General features: G+C 62.4%; 4 protein-coding genes across 4 annotated transcripts; 3 read left to right on the forward strand and 1 right to left on the reverse strand.

Moving 5' to 3' along the window:
• The first annotated feature begins 257 nt into the window (after positions 1-257).
• Positions 258-2,330, forward strand: CHLRE_08g380250v5 (uncharacterized protein). Its single transcript, XM_001694293.2, has 3 exons — positions 258-730; positions 1,011-1,150; positions 1,469-2,330. The coding sequence occupies exons 1-3, from the start codon at positions 491-493 to the stop codon at positions 1,482-1,484; spliced, it is 396 nt and encodes a 131-aa protein (XP_001694345.2). The 5' UTR covers positions 258-490; the 3' UTR covers positions 1,485-2,330.
• A 377-nt stretch (positions 2,331-2,707) lies between these two features.
• CHLRE_08g380300v5 (uncharacterized protein) lies at positions 2,708-5,093 on the forward strand. The gene is made up of 5 exons (XM_001694292.2): positions 2,708-2,870; positions 3,144-3,320; positions 3,531-3,607; positions 4,072-4,234; positions 4,504-5,093. The coding sequence occupies exons 1-5, from the start codon at positions 2,774-2,776 to the stop codon at positions 4,599-4,601; spliced, it is 612 nt and encodes a 203-aa protein (XP_001694344.2). The 5' UTR covers positions 2,708-2,773; the 3' UTR covers positions 4,602-5,093.
• Positions 5,094-5,147: 54 nt separating this feature from the next.
• CHLRE_08g380350v5 (uncharacterized protein) lies at positions 5,148-8,239 on the forward strand. Its single transcript, XM_043065251.1, has 6 exons — positions 5,148-5,372; positions 5,828-5,955; positions 6,137-6,967; positions 7,175-7,245; positions 7,556-7,762; positions 8,001-8,239. Exons 1-6 carry the CDS (start codon positions 5,234-5,236, stop codon positions 8,203-8,205), a joined length of 1,581 nt encoding a protein of 526 aa, XP_042922252.1. The 5' UTR covers positions 5,148-5,233; the 3' UTR covers positions 8,206-8,239.
• Positions 8,240-8,241: 2 nt separating this feature from the next.
• CHLRE_08g380400v5 (uncharacterized protein) lies at positions 8,242-11,547 on the reverse strand. The gene is made up of 8 exons (XM_001694186.2): positions 11,420-11,547; positions 11,210-11,340; positions 11,003-11,123; positions 10,663-10,723; positions 10,362-10,404; positions 10,016-10,070; positions 9,694-9,760; positions 8,242-9,405 (listed from the first exon to the last, which is right to left on the reverse strand). Exons 1-8 carry the CDS (start codon positions 11,515-11,517, stop codon positions 9,355-9,357), a joined length of 627 nt encoding a protein of 208 aa, XP_001694238.2. The 5' UTR covers positions 11,518-11,547; the 3' UTR covers positions 8,242-9,354.
• Positions 11,548-11,577: the final 30 nt, after the last annotated feature.

The raw sequence follows: 11,577 nt of genomic DNA on the forward strand, positions 1-11,577 counted from the left end.
GGGGGGGGGGGCGGGGCGGCATGGGAGGTGGAGGGCCTTGCGCGCGTCACTGCGCCAGGGATGCCAGGATGCGCCCCTGGTCTCCGCGTCTGTGCAGCTCACGGCATATAGGCATTGGGGATGAAGGGGAGTGCGCACCAGCTGAGGGACAGCTGACAGCGGGCGCCGCGGCAGGCCAGGGACTAGGAGCGACCCTCGAGAGAGTGGGACCACGCCTTCGACAAGCCGCTGCGGCATACTAAAATTCTTATACCTTAATCACTTGAGCAAACGAAATGCCTCAGAAAAACGCTGACCGTCTTCAGCGGCCTATCGAAAAAAGCGGGTCCCTCTCGCGAGCATTTCGCAAACGCTTAAACTCCAACCAGCTCGTCGGTCTCGCCGCAAGCGCCCAGCGAGCGGGCGCCTTACTCAACCGGCTGCCACGCCTGCGTTTTAGCCCCTACGCCACTGGTTGCGACCCCTTATCGCTAAGACGTACGGCCGGCCCATGCAGCCCGCTGCGAGCCGGTTGATAAAGAAGTTCCGCACCGTGCCCGGCGACAAACACACTATTACAAAAATGATGCTCACTAAGTCCGTTGTTATTAGCCGGCCGGCCGTGCGCCCTGTCTCCACCCGCCGCGCGGTGGTGGTCCGCGCTAGCGGCCAGCCCGCTGTGGACCTGAACAAGAAGGTTCAGGACGCCGTGAAGGAGGCTGAGGACGCTTGCGCCAAGGGCACCTCCGCGGTGAGGCGTTACTACTAGTCGCTTCAGTGGGGGCCACATCATCGGGCTTGAAAGGATCCTGGCTCGTCGGAACGCTTGCGCACACCCAGTTGGTGTTTCTCCGCGTCCTGATCCCAGCTAGGCTTCATTTCAGTGTGTTACGATCAAGGAGACAGTAGATCACGCGGCGCTCGGCCTGGCAGTGGTCGATATATCGCGGACCGCTCCCTTCGCTTGCACAACGTTGCGTCTTGTTTTTCTTGACTCGAGCCTAAACACGCTCCTGTATTTTCATATACAGGACTGCGCCGTGGCCTGGGACACCGTTGAGGAGCTCAGCGCTGCTGTCTCGCACAAGAAGGATGCCGTCAAGGCCGACGTCACCCTGACCGACCCCCTGGAGGCTTTCTGCAAGGATGCCCCCGATGCCGATGAGTGCCGGTGAGTAGCCGGCCTGAATTGTCGCTCTGCGCGTGTCGGCATTCGATCGCTCAGAAGTTCTCCCACATTTCCGAGACGACCTGCCTGAACAGCACCTCCTGGCTGCATCACATGCCAGTGATAGCTGTGAATGCGTATTCGCTGGGTTGAGGTCTCGACTCAAGGGTGTTGCACCCCGGCCACCACTAGGGTTCCGTTCGGGCGCCTGGGACCCAGCCAACGCGCTTGCCGCATACCAACAGCGGCGTAACCTGCTCTCAATCTGTATGGCTGTCGTGACCCGTGTGTTTTCCTCTCCCCGGTGCCCTGCCCCAACAGCGTCTACGAGGATTAAGCAGCTCACCCAACACGCTTTGGGCGGGCGGCAAGGCCTCGTGGCAGCAGCGGCGCTAGTGCAGCACGTTGGTGCCTTGAGGAAGGACAACTAGGTGGTTGAGTGGCGCACGGTATGGCGGGTTGCACAATGCAACCGGCCAGCTGGGCGAAGGGAGTTCGAGCGGTGCAGGTGTGTGGGAGCCTGGAGCCCGCGTTCCGTCGGACGTTCGCCGCGTGCAGATTTGCGCAGCTGGCGCTTCTTTTCGGAGTTTTCGGGCTAGGATAGGACCAGCCCTTGATCGTGGCAGACCCGAGCAGTTCGGAGCGATGTGGTGAGCAGCAGGGCCGGGCCGGGCGTCCGGCTCCGTGTCCTGTAGTTTTGGTGTGGGGCACTGTTTGGCCCCGCTTGTACCGGTTTCCCCTGTTGTACAGAGTCGTCGGTGTCGACACATGATGAAAGGAATTCATGCATCATGGTACAAAATAATGAATGTAACGGCGCAAGCCGTGCACGCACAAGCTGTCCTGATGATAGCGTAATGGTTTCAATGCGGGCTGCCGTTCATGAGGATGGGTTCAGTGACAATCTGGGTGGGCAGCGCATGGAGCGTGAAGAAATAGCAGTGACCAGCCAGCAGGAAAACTCCTGCCTACGGGAATCTCAGCCAAGGAATGCGGCATGGCGAAGCCTGTCAGCAACCCGACACGGCGAAGCAGTGACCACGGCCAAGCTACAGCGGCTCAGTAGCACGATTAGCTTTTGCGCCAGGCGCACGTGAGCGCACTGCTTTGTATTCACGCCTGCTATCTGTTTCCACACTTGCCTTCGCCCACGCCTTCACCTGCAACTTCCGTGTTCGTCAACTCCCCTGGTCCACCTCCCTTGTACCCTGGCGCTCAACGCTTTCCTTCAAGGCAGGGGGCGTGAACCGCCCAGAGGTGCCTCCCCTATAGCCCGTTGCCCAAGCGTCCTCTGGAAGTTACCATAGGGTGCTTTGGCATCGCCTATGCCCCAGAGCTATCTGGATCTCGTCACCGCGCGCTTCCCGCGGGGCCTGGGCACTTGAGCAGTCAGCGGGTGGCGGGCGGGCTGTGCCTGGCGAGCTGTGCCTGGCCGGCTCAGAGGGTCGCAGAGGGTCGCACGGCGCATTGCAACGTGGCGTAATAGCTCGATGGGGCACCTTCCAGCTGGTCTTCTTCTGCATTCATCATAACTTATTTATAAGATCAATTATGCAGACCCTAAAGCCGGGCGCTGCGCGTCCAAACATTCTCCGACGGGCTTCTCGCACTCACTCAGTCGCAGCGATGGGCTTCTTCAACTTTGGCAGTCTATTTAGCAAGGAGCAATGTAAGCTCGCGCCTGCGCAGGCCCCAGAGGGACTGAAGTTGGCGACGTTCGCGGGTGAGATGGGCGGACTTGGCGAGCAAAAACACGGCGTGTCGCCCCGTTTCGCTCTCACATTAATGTGCGTACATCCTTGTACAGTTTATGGTTGTGTATCTCATGTGGATCCCTGTGGTGGCGTAAGCCCCGGTCCCAGCCTCTGCTCCACCACACGGCCGCAACGACCTTCCCAACGCCTTACCTGCCCTGCTTCACCTTTGCCATCACCGCTTGCCAGCCTCCTGCTCACTCCACCACCTGCGACCCTTACTTGCACCCTCAAAAACACAGGCGGCTGCTTCTGGGGCATTGAGCTGGCCTACCAGCGCGTGCCGGGCGTGGTGGCCACCACCGTGGGCTACACCGGAGGCGCCGACAAGAACCCCAACTACGACTCTGTGTGCAGCGGCCGGTCGGGGCATGCTGAGGCCATCCAGTGCACCTACGACCCCAAGCAATGCAGCTACGGTACGGCAGGGGCGGGACACCCGGGAGTGGGGCTGACTGGCTGAGGGCGGAGAGGGAGCGGAGCGCCATGGTACCGTATGATACGGGCTGAAGAAACTGAAGAGGATCTGGCATGAACAGCTCTTTCTGAATGCCAAGCTGGGTGCTCTGCATGACAGCCCAATGTCGCTGATGTCGCCCCCTCTCCCCACACGCCGGATTTGTTCGCAGACTCCCTACTGGACACGTTCTTCGCACGTGTGGATCCAACCACCCTCAACCGCCAGGGCAACGACCGCGGCACGCAGGTGCGCGCCTTGCGCCGTGCGTGTGTGTGTGTGTGTTAAACAAAGAATCAAACGGAACAAAATTGTGTGTGTGTGTGTGTGTGTGTGGGTGGGTGGGTGGGTGTGTGTGTGTGTTGGTGTGTGTGTGTGTGTGTGTGTGTGTGTGTGTGTGTGTGTGTGTGTGTGTGTGTGTGTGTGTGTGTGTGTGTGTGTGTCTGGAAAGCCTGGACCGCGCTGCGACTCCTAAGCCGTTCGCTCTGGTGCAGCCATCCCCTTTTCCCTCGGATCGCGTTCCTCCGCTGCCCAGGTTACTCCGGGCCCCTCGCCTGGCCACTGACACCCCATGCACCCGTTGCTCATGCCGTTTCCTCTCTCCCTGCCCTAATCACGGCGTGGGTACGACGTGCGCCCGCTTGTCGGGCTCTCCCTTCAATTGTAAATCCGCATCGTAATCATGATTGTAACCCTCCGCTCGGCACACGCAGTACCGCTCCGCCATTTACTACCACGACGAGCAGCAGCGCGCGGCGGCGGCGGCGCGCATCGCGGCGGCCAACAACGCCATCGCGGAGGGCAAGGCGCCGTCGCGCTGGGCTGGCAGCCGCGTGGTGGCGCAGCTGGAGCCGGCGGGCGACTACTACATCGCGGGTGAGGCGTGGGGTGGGTGGGTTTGCGGCTTGGTTAGGTGATGTGACTGCTGTGATAGGTTGGATTTGGGGCGAAAGGCGGTGGGGGCTTGCTGCGTGAGAGTTGCGGCGGTAGCAGCCTCTTGGCCATATGAGGGCAGGCGGCTGTGCAGGGATGGTTGTTGCTGCGTACGGACGGCTGCTAGACAGGGCATTTACAGACACGGCTTGTGCAGAGCTGTATTCAGCCTTAAAACTCAGCGATGCCCGCCCCCGCCCCTCTGCCTGCAGAGGACTACCACCAGCAGTACCTGTCCAAGGGTGGGCGCTTCGGCCAGGCGCAATCAGCGGCCAAGGGCTGCAACGACCCCATCCGCTGCTACGGCTGAGCCGCTGTTGAGTCCTGAAGGCTTTATTGGAGCGGAGAGTGCGTGTGCATGCGGGCTTTTGTGACTGATGTATAGCCAATGCGTTGTTGGAGGATGGGGGATGCGTCCGCGTGCCAACGCAAATGTTCGCTCGTTGTGTTGTACGTGCCGTGGCATTTTGCTGAGATCCAAGCTCCACCTCAGGGCCTTGATTGTGCTATGGCTACGGGGTACTCCGTGGGTAGCTTGCGCCCGACTGTAGATGGCGTGATTATGGCGCAGGGGAGTCCCGGCAGGTGATGGGAGGCGTCGAGGTGGCAACCGTCCCTGCCACGGCCGATTGCTCGAAGACAATGAGGCAAACTTTGAGGCGCCCCGCTTGAGCTTATGTAAGCTTCTGACTTACTCGCACCTTACAGCAACTGTTTGACCAACAGCGACCTTAAGACGCGCGCGGTCTTCCTGAAAGAAAGAAGCAATTCTGTCGCTTGTGTGTTGTAACGCCTGGGATATGATGAAACACAATTTGTATCAAATATCATACCAAGTATTGTTATGGGTCAGCGAATAGGAGCACCCCGCGGCTGACTCGGTTTCCATGCCCGTCTTCTTCCGACCGGGGCAGCATGAGCCGCGTGAAGCCAATGGCAGCCATGGCGGGTGGTGCCAAGCCTTTCGTCTGGTTCGGGCGGGCCTGTGACTCGCTCACCGAAGCGGATGTTGCCACCATTCGTGGCCGGCTGGTGCGGGAGCTGGCCCATGTCTTGTCCTACATGGCCGTGAGCGACCTCGGTGAGCAAGAGGCTGGAGGTGTGGGTAAGGAAGAGGGGCTTGAGGTGGTGAAGGTCTCTAAGCGACGGCTGGAGGAGGGACGTTATGGCCGTTGCCGTATCTCGTGTGTGGCAGGGGTGACAGCCTCGGCTAGTGCCATCATGAGTGCGACACAGTGGGGGCGACGGCACCAGCCCAGGCAGCTGCGGATAGCGCGACTCCCCGGGGGCAGGGGCAGGACTACGACGGTATGCACCATGGGGTAAAACCCGCAGTTCAGCAGCCGGCGCCGGGCCTTCGTCAATGGCGCTGTGGCGCGCCCCGCGTTACCTTGCCCTCCGGTCCCCACGTGAAGCACTGGATCCAGCTGCGCAGCGCTCTCAAAGCCCCAACCTGGCCATGCCGTGTCACCCTCAAAGCACGATGTGTGCCACATTTTCCCCATGTCCTTGCCGCCACGCTGCCAACCCCAACAGAGAAGCCCAACGAGCCGGTGGTGGTGCTGTTCACTCGACTGCCGCCAGAGGTGATCCGGCCGCACCTGATCAACCCGCCCAGGGCCGGGGCAGGAGCCGGGGCAGGTGGCACCGAGCTCAGCGCTACGGTACGTTCCGGCCCACACTCCTAGAGGAACGGGGGCACTGATTGTCCTGACCAACAAGCATCACACAATCACACGCCCACCACTCTCGCAACTCCATCCCTCCTCCCCACTCCATTTCCTCCTCCGCCACCGCAACCTCCACCTCTATCTCTTTCTCTCTCTCTCTTACGCGCACTCACAGGAGACGGCGCGGCTGCGCTCGCTGCGGCGCGCCGTGGAGGAAGCCCGTGGCGTGCTGAACCCGCGCCTGCTGCTGCTCATCCCCGTGGCCAGCCCCTGGACCTGGACCTTTGTTTTCCTGCGATCCCACGAGCGGCTGCGGCCCGCGCTGCACCGCCTGGCGCCCGCCGCCGCCCAGCTGGTAGCAGACCGTCACGTGCTGTTGCTGCCCCGCCTGGCGGTGCTGGACGACCTGACGCCGGGGGCGGAGGTGGTGGCGCGGCTGCGGCACAGAGTGGCACAGGCGCTGCGGCCGCTGCTGACATGGATGGCGGAGGAGGGCGAGGTGGAGGCGGCAGGCGGTGGCGGCGGCAGCGGAGGGGGAGGTGGTGGTGGAGGCGGCGGGGGGCAGCCGCAGGCCGCGGCGCCGGGTCCTGAAGGGAGAGGAGGGGCTGGAGGCGGGGCGCCGGAGAAGCTGCCCGTGTTGTTCGTGGCGGCTGACGTGGACCTGCTGGCTCAGCGCTTCGTAACCGCGACGGAGGCGCCGCCGCCGCCGCCGCCGCCACAGCCGCTCAGCGTCTCCGGCGAGCGGTCGCCGGCGCCCGGCGCGGCGCCGACAGGCGGCGCCCACGCGCTGCGCGCCTCCCTAGACATGTCCATCGAGGGCTGGGATGAGGCGGTGCCGGCGTACTGCGAAGCGGCGCGTGCGGCCGGCGGGCTGGGGGGCGGCGGCGGCGCGGCGGCGGCGGCGGCGTCGTGGGGCGCGCCCCAGAGCGAGGGGCTGGCGGACCTGGGCGGGGCGGAGATGCAGCGGCTGCTGTTGGCCCGGGACCGCCTCTACGACGTCATTAAGGTCTGCGGGGGTAGGGGTAGGGGGGCAGGGGGCTGCAGGCGTGAGTGAGTGGTGGGGGGGTAGCCATCCATGGGATGGTGTGTATCAAATATGAAGTGAAGTGCCGACGCGGGGGGGGGGGGATACTGGTTATCAGTACATCAGGAATACGGCGAATGTAGAAACAAGGCCGAGCGCTCCCTCCCCTCTGTCGTATCGTGGCTGCAGGTGATGCGGCCTCGGCTGCTGGTGCTGGTGAACTGGATCCGGCCGACGCAGTGGGTGGTGGTCCTGGTCAGGTGAGAGGCCAAGTGTGCAAGCACCAACACCAATACCGGTATTGCTGCTGCTGCTAAGTGCTCCGGTGTCCCGCTGTCACTACTGGGACGCGCCTGCACGCCCTGCGTTTCCCGTCACAGCGCCGCCTCAAATCTGCCCGCGCCAACCTCCAGCTCCCTACTAATTACATCTAACCTCGCCGCTCGCCAACACTCCGCTAACACTCTCTAACCCTCTACAAACCCTCTACTGACCCTCTACTACTGAACCTCTACCAACCCTCTACTACTAACCCGTCTACCAACCTCTGCTCCCGGTGCCCCTCCTCAGGCGTTACTCGCGGCTGCTGGCTGGACTGGCCGCGGCGCTGCCCGACCGCACCGTGTACGTGTGGGCGCCGCGCCGCCTGCCGCGGCCCACCGACGCCCACCTCACGGACGTGTGCTACAGCAACGCCTGCCCGCGGCGGGGGCAGCTGCAGCCCGGCGTCAAGTTCTGCCCGCACTGCCTCACCGCCAAGTACTGCAGCATAGAGTGGTGGGTTTAGCGGCCGGGACCGGACGCTGAGGTGTGCATGGGGAGAGGGGGAAGGTGGCGCGGCTAGCGCCGTGGCGCATGGCCGCGTGGGCTGGATTCAGGAATGGGAAGTGCGGGTGGGGACCTGTGATTAATGTGTGGATGGACGTTGGCTGCGTTCGGGTAAATGTGCACGGTCGTTCGAGCTCTCACATGTGCCGCCAACCGCCCCTCCCAACCTTTCCCCTCATCACCGCAGCCAAAACGAGCACTGGCATGCAGGCCACTGCCGCCTGTGCCCCCGCCTGGTAGAGAACAAGCTGGGCCAAGGAGGCGGAGCCGCAGCAGCGGCGGGAGGGCAGGGGCCAGCAGATGGTGGGACCGGGCGGGGCGGCGGCGGCAAGGCCGTGTCTGCGTCCGCGGGCCCGGGCGCCGGCTTGCCGTCCATAAACGCGCGCTCGTAGGCGCAATCGCTGCGCACATGAGGGATTGAGGGCAGTGTGCAAGGCGGGCAGGGCTGCATGTCCGTGTGGGCTACGGTGTGCAGTAAGGTCATGTGACATCAGGCTTGTGCCGCCTCATCTCCCCTCATTCAGTGGGCATCTGGGCTGTGTGCGTCCACTTGCTTGCGTCCTTGTCATGACTGCGATTCGGCAGGGCACCGTTATGACGTAATGTTGGCGGTGTGTGTAGGCTGTCCAGGAAACAGAACCTGAGGTGTCTATCATTCGGGCGCAACATTCATATGATGCATCATCTGGAGTGGTTGACTGCTTGCTGACTTGAGGTTGGTCTGGTTGAAATTCGTCCTGGGCCTGACTACCGGTAACTTCAAGGACAACACGTGCAAAGGCACAGAGGGCTGGTGTGAGAGGACTGGGCTGCCGTTACAATCTTGCGGCCCCGGAGGCCGTAACGGCTGCTGCGCGTTACGGAAGGGCCCCCGGGTGCACCCCCTGACGCCTGTGCGACGAAACGATCATCATGACCCGTGCATACGGTCCTAGCCTAGACATTGATTCTGAGGGCCCGAATCACAAACATGATCGCCTACTTGTGGCTGCTGGCCACCAGCAACTGACCTGCCTAGACCGTCATAATACCACATACGGTGGCCATGAGTTTGTTGCTCACCTATGTACCGGCACTGCATGCCTACGCGTTGTCATGATGATGTACAAACACTTTGTTGTCCGGTGTCAATGAATAGCCCCTATGCGTTGGGCTCAAGACCTGATGGTGGTGCGCCTCTCGGGCCGCGAGCCAAAGCCATGCTTACTACTGTGTAACCCCCTGGCCCTTGTGCATACATCCTTCACCCTGCTCGCTCAACTCCTCAAGCACAGCTCCAGCACCACAGGCCAAGCAAGAGTCATGTGTCATGTTAGCACAGGTCCGCCGATGTCGTCGCTTGCAAAAGGCGACGACACGCACTGCACCTGCTGCTCCGTGGCAGCTGCCAGGCTCCGTCAGGTCCCCCTCCCCACAGCTCCTGCAGCCCCCGGCCCCCCGCCCTCCAGCTGTCCGGCAAGGAGTCCCTGCCACCCTGCCGTCTCTCTGCGCCGGCGTGCCGCCCCCGCCCCCTTGCAGGCAGTGCGGCCTCGCTCTCACTCTTAGAGCACCTCCTCCGCCTTGTAGGCCACCATGGTCTTGACGTTGTGCACCTATGCAGCAGGATAAGGTTACAGGTCCGCAGGCAAGCGGCAAAGGAAGAGCGCAGCAGGGACAGATGTCAGGTCCACAGGCAGGCGGGAAAGGAAGAGCGGGGCAGCATCAGGCCGCGGCCGCTACAGCAGCTGGTGGCGTGGCAGATGCTGCAACGTTTGCGGTGATGAGGCACCCTCTACCACACAGCAGATGAAGCGGATGATGGGACTGGGCTTCTCCAATGATGTTGGACATACGCATCGCTACACGATTACCGCAGAGTAGGAGCTGCGCACACGTCCCACCTTGGTGCTAAAGGCCCGCAGCGACACCACCTCCGCGTTCTTGATGTTGCGCGCGTCGCTGTCCTCCCTGTATGCAAACACACGTGGTCGCCCACCCGTGCACGTGACACACCAGCATAACCACCAGCTGGCATTTCCACGTGACTCACAATGACACGCGGTGCCGCAGGTACCCAATCTGGCAGCAAGCCTGTGGGCCCCCCCACCCCGTCGGCACGCCGTAAGGCCGCGGCCGTAAGACACCACACAACGGGCGCAGGGCGCCGCCATGGGGACAACGGGCGACCCTGCTGCATGCGCGTGTGCGCGCCGCGCCACCCACCACTCCGCCGGCACCTCGTCGACGTTGTCGGTGTACACCAGGATGTCGATGGAGCCTGCACGCGTGTGTGTGGGGGTGGGTGTAGGGGGTTGGGTGGGTGAATGTGCATGTGTGTGTGTGTGTGCGTCGTGGGTAGAGCGGTCAGCAGCTATGCAGGAGGCCGTCGGGCGTGTACTTGTGCATGCTGCAACGTAATCCATAAGCCGCAACACCCCTCCCGTGCTCCCGACCCCTGCCCTCTTCACCCGCAACACCTCCGTTATCCAGGCACGGCAATTCTACCCCCTTTCCCCTGCACATGCGCTCTGTCCCTCCTGGCCGCCCGGCCCCTCCAGCTGGCACTCACAGCGGGTGTCGAGCAGGGGCAGGAAGGATACAGACGCGCAGATCTGCGGCCAGAACATTCATGGCAACATGGGCAAGTCGGGAGGGCGGCGAGTGGGTCGTTGAGCGCGGCGGGCAGCGGGCGGACTCCCCGACAGCGCGGAACATCACTGGCCTGAAGAAACTCTTACGGCTTGCGCGAAGCCACTCGTCTCGTGGCCGCAAGCTCTTCACAAAACCAGCAGCAGGAACACACGGGCAGACACGGAGCCACAGGGCGACGCCACATGACACCACGCACGCCCCAACCCCCTCCTCCGCACCTGGCGCAGAATGCCAGCAATCTCGCCCTTGATCTCGCTCTCCGCCTTCTCCGGGACCTTGCTGCTCGAGGAGCAGGTGGGCGCAGGTGGAGGGGGAAAGGGGGCGGCAGTCAGGCCAGGGAGCTGCAACTAAACAGCCACGGTGGCACAAGCAACGGACAACGGTGGGGCTAGCAAGTAGCAACCTGCCTTCTGGGCCGCGCTGGACATGGTTAACACCCTGCAACAGCTTCGCTCGGCTTCCCCCGTGCCTGCGTAGCTGGCCAGTCTGCCACCACCCTCCTCCCCCTATAATGTGCTCGTGCAGATGTCGGCCGGCCCCTTCTCCTACTCGTCTCACCCGCCGGCCACCGCCTCCTGGTTGGTCTCCACGTCAAACGTCCAGCGCTCCATCACCTCGGACGTGTTGGCGTCCGTGATGACCAGCACCAGCTGGCGCAGCTTCCCGCTCTCCAGCCAAGCTGCAATTTTTCAACGAGATCGTAGCCCGGTTGTGAACGCGCAGACGGATGGAGGGGAGCAGTTCTTGAACCCCGCGTGGACTCACCTTTGGTTTGGGACAGCACCGTGGTCAGGTACTTGTTCAAGCTGTCGTCGCTGCTCACCCACAGCATGATCCCATACTCTTTCTTTTGCTTGAAGTCCTCCGACGGATACACGCCGCGCTGGTATAGGATGCTGCGGGCAAGAATGACGGTGTCAGCTTCGCACGTCTCTGCGCTCTGAAGAGGATGCTGCCTGGTTCCATGCGACCAACCTTTGAACTGCATACTCGAAGTATTGCGATACAATTTGCGCCGAGCCCTTGAGCGTGATAGTGCTCCGCTGCAGCTGCGTTTGGCACTGCATCGACATGTTTAATGTGGTAATATATGTATATGTATATGTGAACTAAGCCTTTCCTGCGTACGTAGG

Source organism: Chlamydomonas reinhardtii, chromosome 8 (genome assembly GCF_000002595.2).
Source record: "Chlamydomonas reinhardtii strain CC-503 cw92 mt+ chromosome 8, whole genome shotgun sequence".
NCBI classification, from domain to species: domain Eukaryota; kingdom Viridiplantae; phylum Chlorophyta; class Chlorophyceae; order Chlamydomonadales; family Chlamydomonadaceae; genus Chlamydomonas; species Chlamydomonas reinhardtii.

Bases quoted from the DNA above. Each gene is read 5' to 3' on its own strand.
- CHLRE_08g380400v5 (XM_001694186.2), bottom strand. From the start codon at position 11,517: ATGTCGATGCAGTGCCAAACGCAGCTGCAGCGGAGCACTATCACGCTC. The intron at 10,724-11,002 runs GTGAGACGAGTA...CTCCTCGAGCAG, and splicing joins CAGGAGGCGGTGGCCGGCGG to CAAGGTCCCGGAGAAGGCGG. The intron at 9,406-9,693 runs GTGGGACGTGTG...CCTGCTGCATAG, and splicing joins TGCGGGCCTTTAGCACCAAG to GTGCACAACGTCAAGACCAT.
- CHLRE_08g380350v5 (XM_043065251.1), top strand. From the start codon at position 5,234: ATGGCGGGTGGTGCCAAGCCTTTCGTCTGGTTCGGGCGGGCCTGTGAC. The intron at 5,956-6,136 runs GTACGTTCCGGC...GCGCACTCACAG, and splicing joins GCACCGAGCTCAGCGCTACG to GAGACGGCGCGGCTGCGCTC. The intron at 7,763-8,000 runs GTGGGTTTAGCG...TCATCACCGCAG, and splicing joins AAGTACTGCAGCATAGAGTG to CCAAAACGAGCACTGGCATG.
- CHLRE_08g380300v5 (XM_001694292.2), top strand. From the start codon at position 2,774: ATGGGCTTCTTCAACTTTGGCAGTCTATTTAGCAAGGAGCAATGTAAG. The intron at 2,871-3,143 runs GTGAGATGGGCG...TCAAAAACACAG, and splicing joins GAAGTTGGCGACGTTCGCGG to GCGGCTGCTTCTGGGGCATT. The intron at 3,321-3,530 runs GTACGGCAGGGG...ATTTGTTCGCAG, and splicing joins CCCCAAGCAATGCAGCTACG to ACTCCCTACTGGACACGTTC.
- CHLRE_08g380250v5 (XM_001694293.2), top strand. From the start codon at position 491: ATGCAGCCCGCTGCGAGCCGGTTGATAAAGAAGTTCCGCACCGTGCCC. The intron at 731-1,010 runs GTGAGGCGTTAC...TTTCATATACAG, and splicing joins GCGCCAAGGGCACCTCCGCG to GACTGCGCCGTGGCCTGGGA.